The sequence below is a fragment of the Nicotiana attenuata genome, chromosome 10, assembly GCF_001879085.1.
Source record: "Nicotiana attenuata strain UT chromosome 10, NIATTr2, whole genome shotgun sequence".
Classification (NCBI taxonomy): Eukaryota; Viridiplantae; Streptophyta; class Magnoliopsida; order Solanales; family Solanaceae; genus Nicotiana; species Nicotiana attenuata.
The window spans coordinates 42,524,872-42,533,982 of NC_031998.1; the positions used below are offsets into that span (position 1 = coordinate 42,524,872).

The 9,111-nt window shown below is 35.8% G+C and overlaps 1 protein-coding gene across 1 annotated transcript; it reads left to right on the top strand.

Moving 5' to 3' along the window:
• On the top strand, nucleotides 921-6,342 carry LOC109233388 (GTP-binding protein BRASSINAZOLE INSENSITIVE PALE GREEN 2, chloroplastic). The gene is made up of 4 exons (XM_019399242.1): nucleotides 921-1,180; nucleotides 1,293-2,665; nucleotides 4,924-5,091; nucleotides 5,684-6,342. Exons 1-4 carry the CDS (start codon nucleotides 1,066-1,068, stop codon nucleotides 6,038-6,040), a joined length of 2,013 nt encoding a protein of 670 aa, XP_019254787.1. The 5' UTR covers nucleotides 921-1,065; the 3' UTR covers nucleotides 6,041-6,342.

The following is a 9,111-nucleotide window of genomic DNA, read 5'->3' on the forward strand; positions in this document are numbered from 1 at the left end:
TATTTCTGTCCTAATTTATAATTTATTTATTATTTGTTATTCTTAGTACATGTTCATGATGTGTTGATCTAAAAATATATCCTATTCCACTTACATGTATGTGATGATTGAAAATAGCATGTGATTAATGGTAATTTTTTTTAATTTCTTACCAAATGAAGATTAATTAACTTTGTTATAATTATATAGCATGGATGAATATATGTAAAAGATTATTTTCACAGCAGTAAAATATAAAACAAACTTATATTAATACTTGAAAACATCTTAAGATCATGAAAATGATATCTATAAGGTAATTTATTTGGATGGATCTATATATACTTCAAACTTGAGATCATAACTAAAGGGTTATATTAATTAAAATACTATTTTAAAATAAAAGAAGAAGATTGAGTACTGTCTTCTCTTAGAGATGGTATCCCTTCTTTACTAACTAATCGTTTGAATTATGCTTTAACCATTGGTGGCTTTAAATCAAAAGCCACATTTTACATAAAGGGAATTCTCCAACATTCTTAAGAACAAATCACTGATCTACCAATTCTTCGACGTTGAAGAAGTATTGCTATTCCTCTTTCTTTATTTTCTTTCCTCTAATTCCTTCACTTTATTGTACTTTCTTTTATGTATATAATTATTTAATCAAATATCTATTTTAATAATATTAATATTATTTCATAAAATTATGTACTATATAACTTGGTATACACGTGCAACACACGTGCCGAGAAATTAGTGTATATTAAATATTTAACACCCTTGGACATCCCTAGCAAATTTCTTGATTGTGTGTATTTACATCTTTGTCTCGAATTATTATAATGACGTAAATGTCCCGACTTTTATTCCAATAAAGCTCAAAATTGTGCAAAGTTTGGTCATTTTGTGTTAATTTCGAGATTGGAAACTCGCTACTCGCCGGACCCGACCCTCATCCTGCCCCGATCCGTAACTAACACGACCCGTTTCCCTACTCTAAAAAACACACTGCACTGTGTTCTCTCTTCTTCTCGGATATGGTGGTCATGATACTTTAGTTGCAGAAGGCACAATATTGCAGCTATGGCGCTACTGCTATCAACTTCAACAGCAGCAGCTAATTCCTCTTATTTATCTTTGAGTTTTTCCAGCTTTGTAACGAACAACAATTTCTTGGTATCCCAACTCCATTTTACAGGTATTATCCACTTTCCCCTTTCCATTCTTTTCTAGTATGTAATCAATTTACATATATTGAATGAAGTAACAAACATAATGAACACTTTCCCTCTATCAACTTATTTAAACAGGTTTAACCAACAAAAAAGAAGGATGCCAGCCAAAAAAAGTTCCTTGCCCAATGGTTTTATCTGTAATAAAGGCCAGTCAAACTCAATCAAAAAGGAGAAGTGACAGAAGTAGTAGTAGTCTTTCAGGAAAAGATAGTAACTTTAAGCTCTTATTGAGTCAAGGGAGGAATAATGAGGACAATATATGCCCTGGTTGTGGAATCTTTATGCAAGATGATGACCCAAATCTTCCTGGTTATTTCAAGAAAAGAAAGGTGGAAGAAGATACCAAAATAGAGATATTTGGTGGGGAAGATATAGAGGATTTTTTGGATGATGAGGATGTTATTGGTGATGGTGGGGATGATGAAGAGGAGGAGGAATTTGGGGATTATATTGAGGGGGAATTGGAAGAAAGTGAAGTTGACGAAACAGGTTCGGGGAGTGAAGATGGATTTGATGATTGGGATTCAGAGTTGGAAGAAGAAGGCGATGACTTGAAAGAGCTAGATGGTTTTATGCCAGCGGGGTTAGGTTATGGCAACATTACAGAGGAGGTTCTTGAGAAAGGAAAGAAGAAAAGGGTGTCGAAAGCGGAGAGGAAAAGGATGGCAAGGGAAGCGGCCCGAGGAGAGAAAGAAGAGGAGGAGGTTACGGTTTGTGCTCGATGCCATTCGTTGAGGAACTATGGACAAGTGAAGAATGAGATGGCAGAGAACCTAATACCTGATTTCGATTTTGATCAGTTGATTACGACTAGGTTGATGAGACCAACTGGCAATGCTGATGCAACGGTTGTGGTTATGGTGGTTGATTGCGTTGATTTTGATGGATCTTTTCCGAAGCGAGCTGCTAAATCTTTATTTAAGGCATTAGAATTAAACAAGGATGGCTTGAAGCAAAGTAAAAAGTTGCCAAAGCTTGTTCTTGTGGCTACAAAGGTTGACCTTCTCCCTTCTCAAGTTTCCCCTGCGCGTTTGGATAAATGGGTTCGACACCGTGCTAAAGCTAATGGAGCACCTAAGCTGAGTGGAGTTTACATGGTAAGTTCACGTAAAGATTTAGGTATTAGAAATTTGCTGGCATTTGTTAAGGAGTTGGCTGGTCCTCGAGGAAATGTGTGGGTTATTGGGGCTCAAAATGCAGGAAAGTCAACATTAATCAATGCATTTGCTAAGAAAGAAGGAGTAAAAGCTACAAAGCTTACAGAAGCTGCTGTACCTGGAACTACTCTGGGAATCCTGAGGATTGGAGGAATATTGTCAGCCAAGGCAAAGATGTATGACACTCCTGGCCTCCTACATCCATATCTTATGTCCATGCGATTGAATAGGGAGGAGCAGAAAATGGTCGAGATACGAAAGGAGCTACAACCTCGAACTTATAGAATTAAGGTAAGCTAGTCTCTCTTATTTACTTTATCGTTTATACCCCATCATACAATCTTTTCCATGATAGGCAGCTCAAGAATGTATTTGTTTGAACTTTTCTATTACTGACCACAAATTAATTGCTGGAACTTTATGAATAGGTATGAATATCTCTACATACGTCGCAGTTAAGCACTATGTACATTCTGATCATCCCATGATCCATTAAGCTTGTCTTCAATACTATTGAAACTCTGCACATAAAATTTACTATTGGTACCTTATCTGGACTTGCTTGTAATTGTGAATAATGCATACTCACAAAATTTAAGTAATTACTATATTCAAAGATTATAACAGGTCTGTCAAAGAAAGAAAGCATTTGGGAAATATTCTATTTACCTGTACTTTGGTGCAATTAGCTAGAAACAAGATATGTGTTTCTCTGAATCTGGCAACTCCCTGAATTTGTTTGGAACAGACTGTTAATTTTCAGGCTCTTACTCTGAGCTCTATCCGTTCTCTGGTCTGTAAAGGATTGCTGTATTCATTTTTTCATTTCCACTGGAGAACATCTTTTCCTCCTCCTTCTGTATTTCTTACTTATCTGCAAAATCTTCCTTTTTCTAGAATAAAGAGTCAAGTTTAAAAAGTAGTAGTTTGGTACCTGTTACCAATTGCATTATTGTGTATGATAATGGTCGACAGGTTTAATGTATTCTGCGTTTCTTACATCTGAGTTTGCTGCCTCTTGGGTCTTGAAACAAATGGGTGAAACAGCTTAGCTAACAACATTGAGCTTCTCCCTAGGAATCTGGTTCTACCACCGAAGTAACCTGGAGAAGATAAATGAGAGTATAGTTGGTAGTTGCCTCTTAAAAGACGGTTTACTTCACTTTGCTTTGAAGAATCCTACGTCTGGTGCATCTACCTTGAACTTCGTGCCCTTTATATGCCTGTTTTGGCGATAGTTGTTATATATAGTCTTTCTACATGAATTTTGATGTGACATATGAAGATAGAATCTATACGTTCTGGCCTTTTATTTGGTAGGAGATATTGATGAAGCTATTGGGAGGGCTATGAACTTAGAAACGGAGAGCAATTTGATGAAATGACCTTAAATCTTTATAAACTGACCCCTAATCGAATTGTTGGGATTCAGATAGCTCCTTCTGTTAATCCCTGTCTTTAGCTGCTGTTTTAGCTTACAGGTAGAGATATAGGTGATTGCCACACAGTTGGACGGAATTCAGACAAAATCCGGAGCAATTTTGTTTATGGGAAGGATTTCATGATAAGAAAAAATTGCATCTGATTAAATGGAGTATTATGTTGAAGAATATGGAGGATGGTGGCTTGGGGGGTTAAGAATTTGAGACTTCATAATAAAAGTCTCTTGTTCAAATGGCATTGGAGATACTATGTTGGAAAAGAGAATCTTTTGAAAAAGTTATCTTTCCCAAGTATGGATTGGAGAATTCTTGGTCACCAAACCTGTAACTCATATGGGGTGGCCCTCTGGAGACAAAATCAGAAGCTTATAGGAGCAATTTCTGTATAGAATAAAATTGAAGATATGAGATGCTGCAAGTATCAGACTTTGGGAAGATAAGTGGCTGGATAATGGGACTCTTAAGGACATTTATAAACTCTTATATTCAGTTAAGTAACTGAGAAAGAAAGCACTTGCCAAAAGCTGGTCCACTGATGGTTGGAAGCTAGATTTTAGAAGAAATCTTAACGACTGGGAAATAGAAAGGGTTACACAGCTGTTACAAGTTTTAAACCAAATTAAAGTGATGGAAAATCTGAAGGATTCTGTATGGTGGAAAGAGAAGAATAATGGTCACTGTTAAAGTCCTGTTACCATTTTTTTGTTGTTGCAAAAGATAGGGGACCAATGATTTGGAGAAGGTGCTCTGGTAGAAGCTGTGGAAAACAAAAGCTCCCACAAAAAGTGGCTAGCTTTTGGTGGGTTGCAACACATGTTGCATGTCTCACACAAGATAAGCTACGAAAAAGAGGTTTTTATTTATGTAGCGTGTGCTTTTTATGTGAAGAAGAAACGATAATGGCAAGACATCTGCTTATACGTTGCAAGTTCACTGTGTGAAGGAATTCCCAGCATTTTGTATAGTTTTTGTACTTATCAGTACCTCCTTGGTACTGATATTGTTAATAAATTTTATCTTACCTTACCTATCACTGCGACACAATTTTTTTGTTCCTGAGATCAAAAGACCTTTGACTCAAACGTATCTTGTGCAATCTTTTTGCAGCAAGGGCAGACTGTACATATTGGAGGACTAGTTAGACTGGATCTAGTTCATGCCTCAGTACAAACAATCTATGTCACTGTCTGGGCATCACCAAGCGTCTCTCTACATCTCGGAAAGACAGAAAATGCTGATGAACTCAAGAACAATCATGCCGGAGTGAGATTGCAGGTAATACTCCAATTCTTGCAGGTTTTTTGTTCTGTCTTTGTATGTTTTCCAAGTTAATATCCAAAGGATAATTTGCTCCTGGAAGCTTAGCAACTTGCATCTTTAAGTATATCTAACGAGTTGTGTTTGTTCAACGCTCTCCGGTGCTCTTTTCACCATGTTCTGCTCCTATCTTTCACCTTTCATATGTAGACGCTATATGCTGTTTACCCACCATAGATCATTGTGGGTCACAGATGAAACTGGTTTATCATTGGGGATTACGTAATATAAGATATTCTCCTTTTTAAGAATTTGAAGCGGAGTCTTGGAGCAACGATAAAGTTGTCTCCGTGTGACCTATAGGTCACGGGTTCGAGCCGTGGAATCAGCCACTGATGCTTGCATCAGGGTAGGCTGCCTGCATCTCACTCTTTGGGGGTGTAGCCCTTCCCCTGACCCTACGGGATGCTTCATGCACCGCGCTGCCCATTTATTTCTCTTTTTGAAAATTTCCTCTAAGATGGTTTCAATTTGCTCAAGCTTAAAAGAAAAAGGATGATTGTAAGGAACACATACTTTCTCTAATTATTCTGCTTTTTTTATTTTTCAGCCTCCAATTTCCATGGATCGAGTTTCTGAACTGGGACAATGGCAAAAGCGGGAAGTAAAAGCATCCGGAATAAGCTGGGATGTCAACAGCATGGATGTTGCGATTGCTGGCTTAGGATGGTTCTCCTTGGGTTTGAAAGGTGAAGCAGATTTAGCGTTGTGGACATATGATGGCATTCAGATCACATTGCGGGAACCATTGGTACTTGATCGTGCAGCCTCTATTGAAAGACCTGGATTTTGGCTACCTAAGGCTATATCAGAGGCAATTGCTAACCCATTGAAGCTTGAAGATCAAGCAAGGAAAAAGAATACATCAGAGAAGACAATGCAACTTTCAGAAGTATTATCTGACTAAGGAAGTAGCTAAGTCAATTTGCATGTTTTCCAGGGTGGAACATTTCTTGAGGTTAAAAATGTGAACGGTATTAAGTATGGGCTACACTTTCTTCAGCTGACAGATTTCTGCAGTGCTAACTTTTTTAGGAGCAGGCGTCGCTAGAAAATACAAAGAACTTCTAGTACTTTTATTTTTATTTTGTATAATATTGCCGGAGATGAGTATATATGGAGTAATAACATGGTGATGATTCATATAGCAGATCTCAACTTGTTTGGCATTGATGTGTAGTTATTATAGTTGATGTAACTTTTTTAGGAGCAGAAGTCACATTATGACATCCTACTTGTTGGATTGTGCAACTATAGTTAGAAATGATCTAGAGAGCCTTCACTAAGCTATTTGGGAGCAGTAATCAGAATTGCAGATTGCCAGACTGGAAAAATGGGGTAATCTCAATTACTCCCTCCGTTCACTTTTAGTTGTCCGCTATACTAAAAATACATTTTCACTTTTACTTGTCCATTATATTAAATCAAGAGAAAAACAATTTTTTTTTTCTTGTTTTACCCTTATCATTAATTACTCATTTTTAAAATTATTTCTCACGACTTTTTGAAATGCTATCATTATTAGGGGTTATACGATAAAATACACACTCTAACTATTATTTGTTAAAGGGCGTAAAAATTTTAAAGTGGACAAGTAAAAGTGAACGAAAGGAGTAATATCTAAGTTCCTTTTATTTTATTTAATTAATGTTTTACAGCTAGCTTTTATTAACAATTATGGTGTGACACCTTTAAATTAATGTTTGGCAGCTAGCTTTTACTGATAATTATATTAGAAAGGTAAGTTCAATTTACATGGGGTACGAAGAAAGATGTTAGAAAGTTTGAGTAGAAATAACACCAGGTAGCTGCTTTTAAGCATGCGATTTAAAATATATCCACAGTTTATAATGTATTTAAAGATTAGGCAATTCGTTAAAACTTCATGACACATCGTTCTAGAGTTTAAACCTCAAAGTTCAAACTTCAGGACATCGTGTCCTAAAGTTCGAAAATTGTATTTAGAAGTTCGATTCTTATGTCCTGAATTTTAAATTAGTAGTTCAGAAATTCAGGACACTTAGTCCTGAATTTCAAATTAGCAGCTCAAAAATTCAGGACTCTAAGTCCTGAATTTCCAAATTCAGGATACTTTGTTCTGAAGTTTGGATGAATTGGCTAGTCTTTAAATATATTATAAATTATAAATATATTTTAAATATCAGCCTTAAAAGTAACTATTAATACACTTTGCCCAAAGTTTAACAGCATAGCAAACTATGAGAAGTTTTATTTTGCGTCTCATACAACTGACACTAGTTGTATGAGGCTCCTTTTTGTCTCACAAATTTGTGGACCCCAATCTTACACTTCTGGGTTCACAGAAATCTGGGTCTAAAAAACTGTGAGACAAAAAGGTTGCCTCATACAACTAGTATCAGTTGTTGAGAGACAAAATAAAATTTTCCGCAAACTATAATCACAACCAGCGAGCTCTTAAACTATGATCAGGTAGGAACATTGGGAGTGATTTTATGGTGTGCCTCACACAACTTACATTAGTTGTGTGATGCCTCTTTTTATCTCACAGATTTGTGGACCCATATCTTACACATTTGGGTCCACAAAATTCTGGGACCACACAGTTGTGATACAAAAAAGAGGCATCATACAACTAGAGTCGATTGTGTGAAGCATAAAATAAATTTTTCAAACATTGGTATAATAAATTTATGGAGAATGCCTTTTGAGTGATTTCCCGGTAAACTATATTATACATGGGATAATCATCATTGTCCTTTGTTGTTGGTGCATGTATCATATCTTTACATTTTAAACCTTTTTCTCTATATAAAACAATATAAATTTGATCATGAGAGAAATTGGTTCACGTAAATAAATTTTAATAAAATTTAACGTCTGACCTTAAGCTTTATGAAAATTGTGTTCTTAACAGATAACTTGTCATCTAATTTTGAGATGCTAACAATGGTATTTTTCAAATGAATACATGTGCATTTTTTTAAATCACCAGTGCAAATAATAGTATTTATTATGTGTGTATTAAAATCATGACTCATGACATATTGTTCTTGTACTATTACATCATCTTTCACAAGGATTAAGTACACAAATAGCCCTCCGTTTGGACCCTAGAAAATAGACCACTCAAACTATTACTCGAGAACTTCCAAAATTTACTTGTACGAGTTAAATACGTGGTTTCATTAAGGAAATTTCGGTATAATTTCATTTTTAACGATAATTAACTTTTTTCATTATTTGAAGATAAAGCAACAAAAGTATAAATTTCTTATGGCTGGACATGACTTCGAGTAAAATACCGGTTAAATTATATCTTGTTGCACCATGACACAATGTTATTTATATCACTACTATGACTCCTCCTTAATTTCATAAGCTATTTACTATAATTTAATACATTTCCAAGATAGATAAATAATAAACTAATTAGTACTTCCAACGAGAAAGGAATGTGTTTTGGAGGAGTAGAATCCTTGCTAAGGATATGCTTTCTAATGAGTGATTTAAATAGAAGAAAATGATTCCACAAATATTTTCTGTATTTTATTTATCGATATACCGTATTATATTCTTTGGATCCGCGACATTTTTTGTCAGATTCAACCTTATAGTTGATTTTTCTTTGGTCCTCCATTTCTCCAGATTTGACCATCGATAAGGAAAACTGGCTTGGTTTTGCTAGCTCGTCGGTGCTGGCATAGTCAACCTCATTTGAGCATCATGAATGGTGTAGTACTTGCTTCTCCTTGCTCGATATTTCTAACATCTCTTCCGGTTGGTGACCTTGTTATTGCAAAAGTGAGAAGATCTCAAAGAGTAAGTCCGAGGTAGATACAACTTGGATGAAACTCAATAAATATGAGGATGTGCCACCGGAATAGTGATAAGCATATAAATATGGCTCACTATTGCTAGATCCGGAGGGCAATAAAGTCGAAGTCGACAACCATTGGCTCTTATACCATGATATGAGCTAAACATATCGGCGAGGAC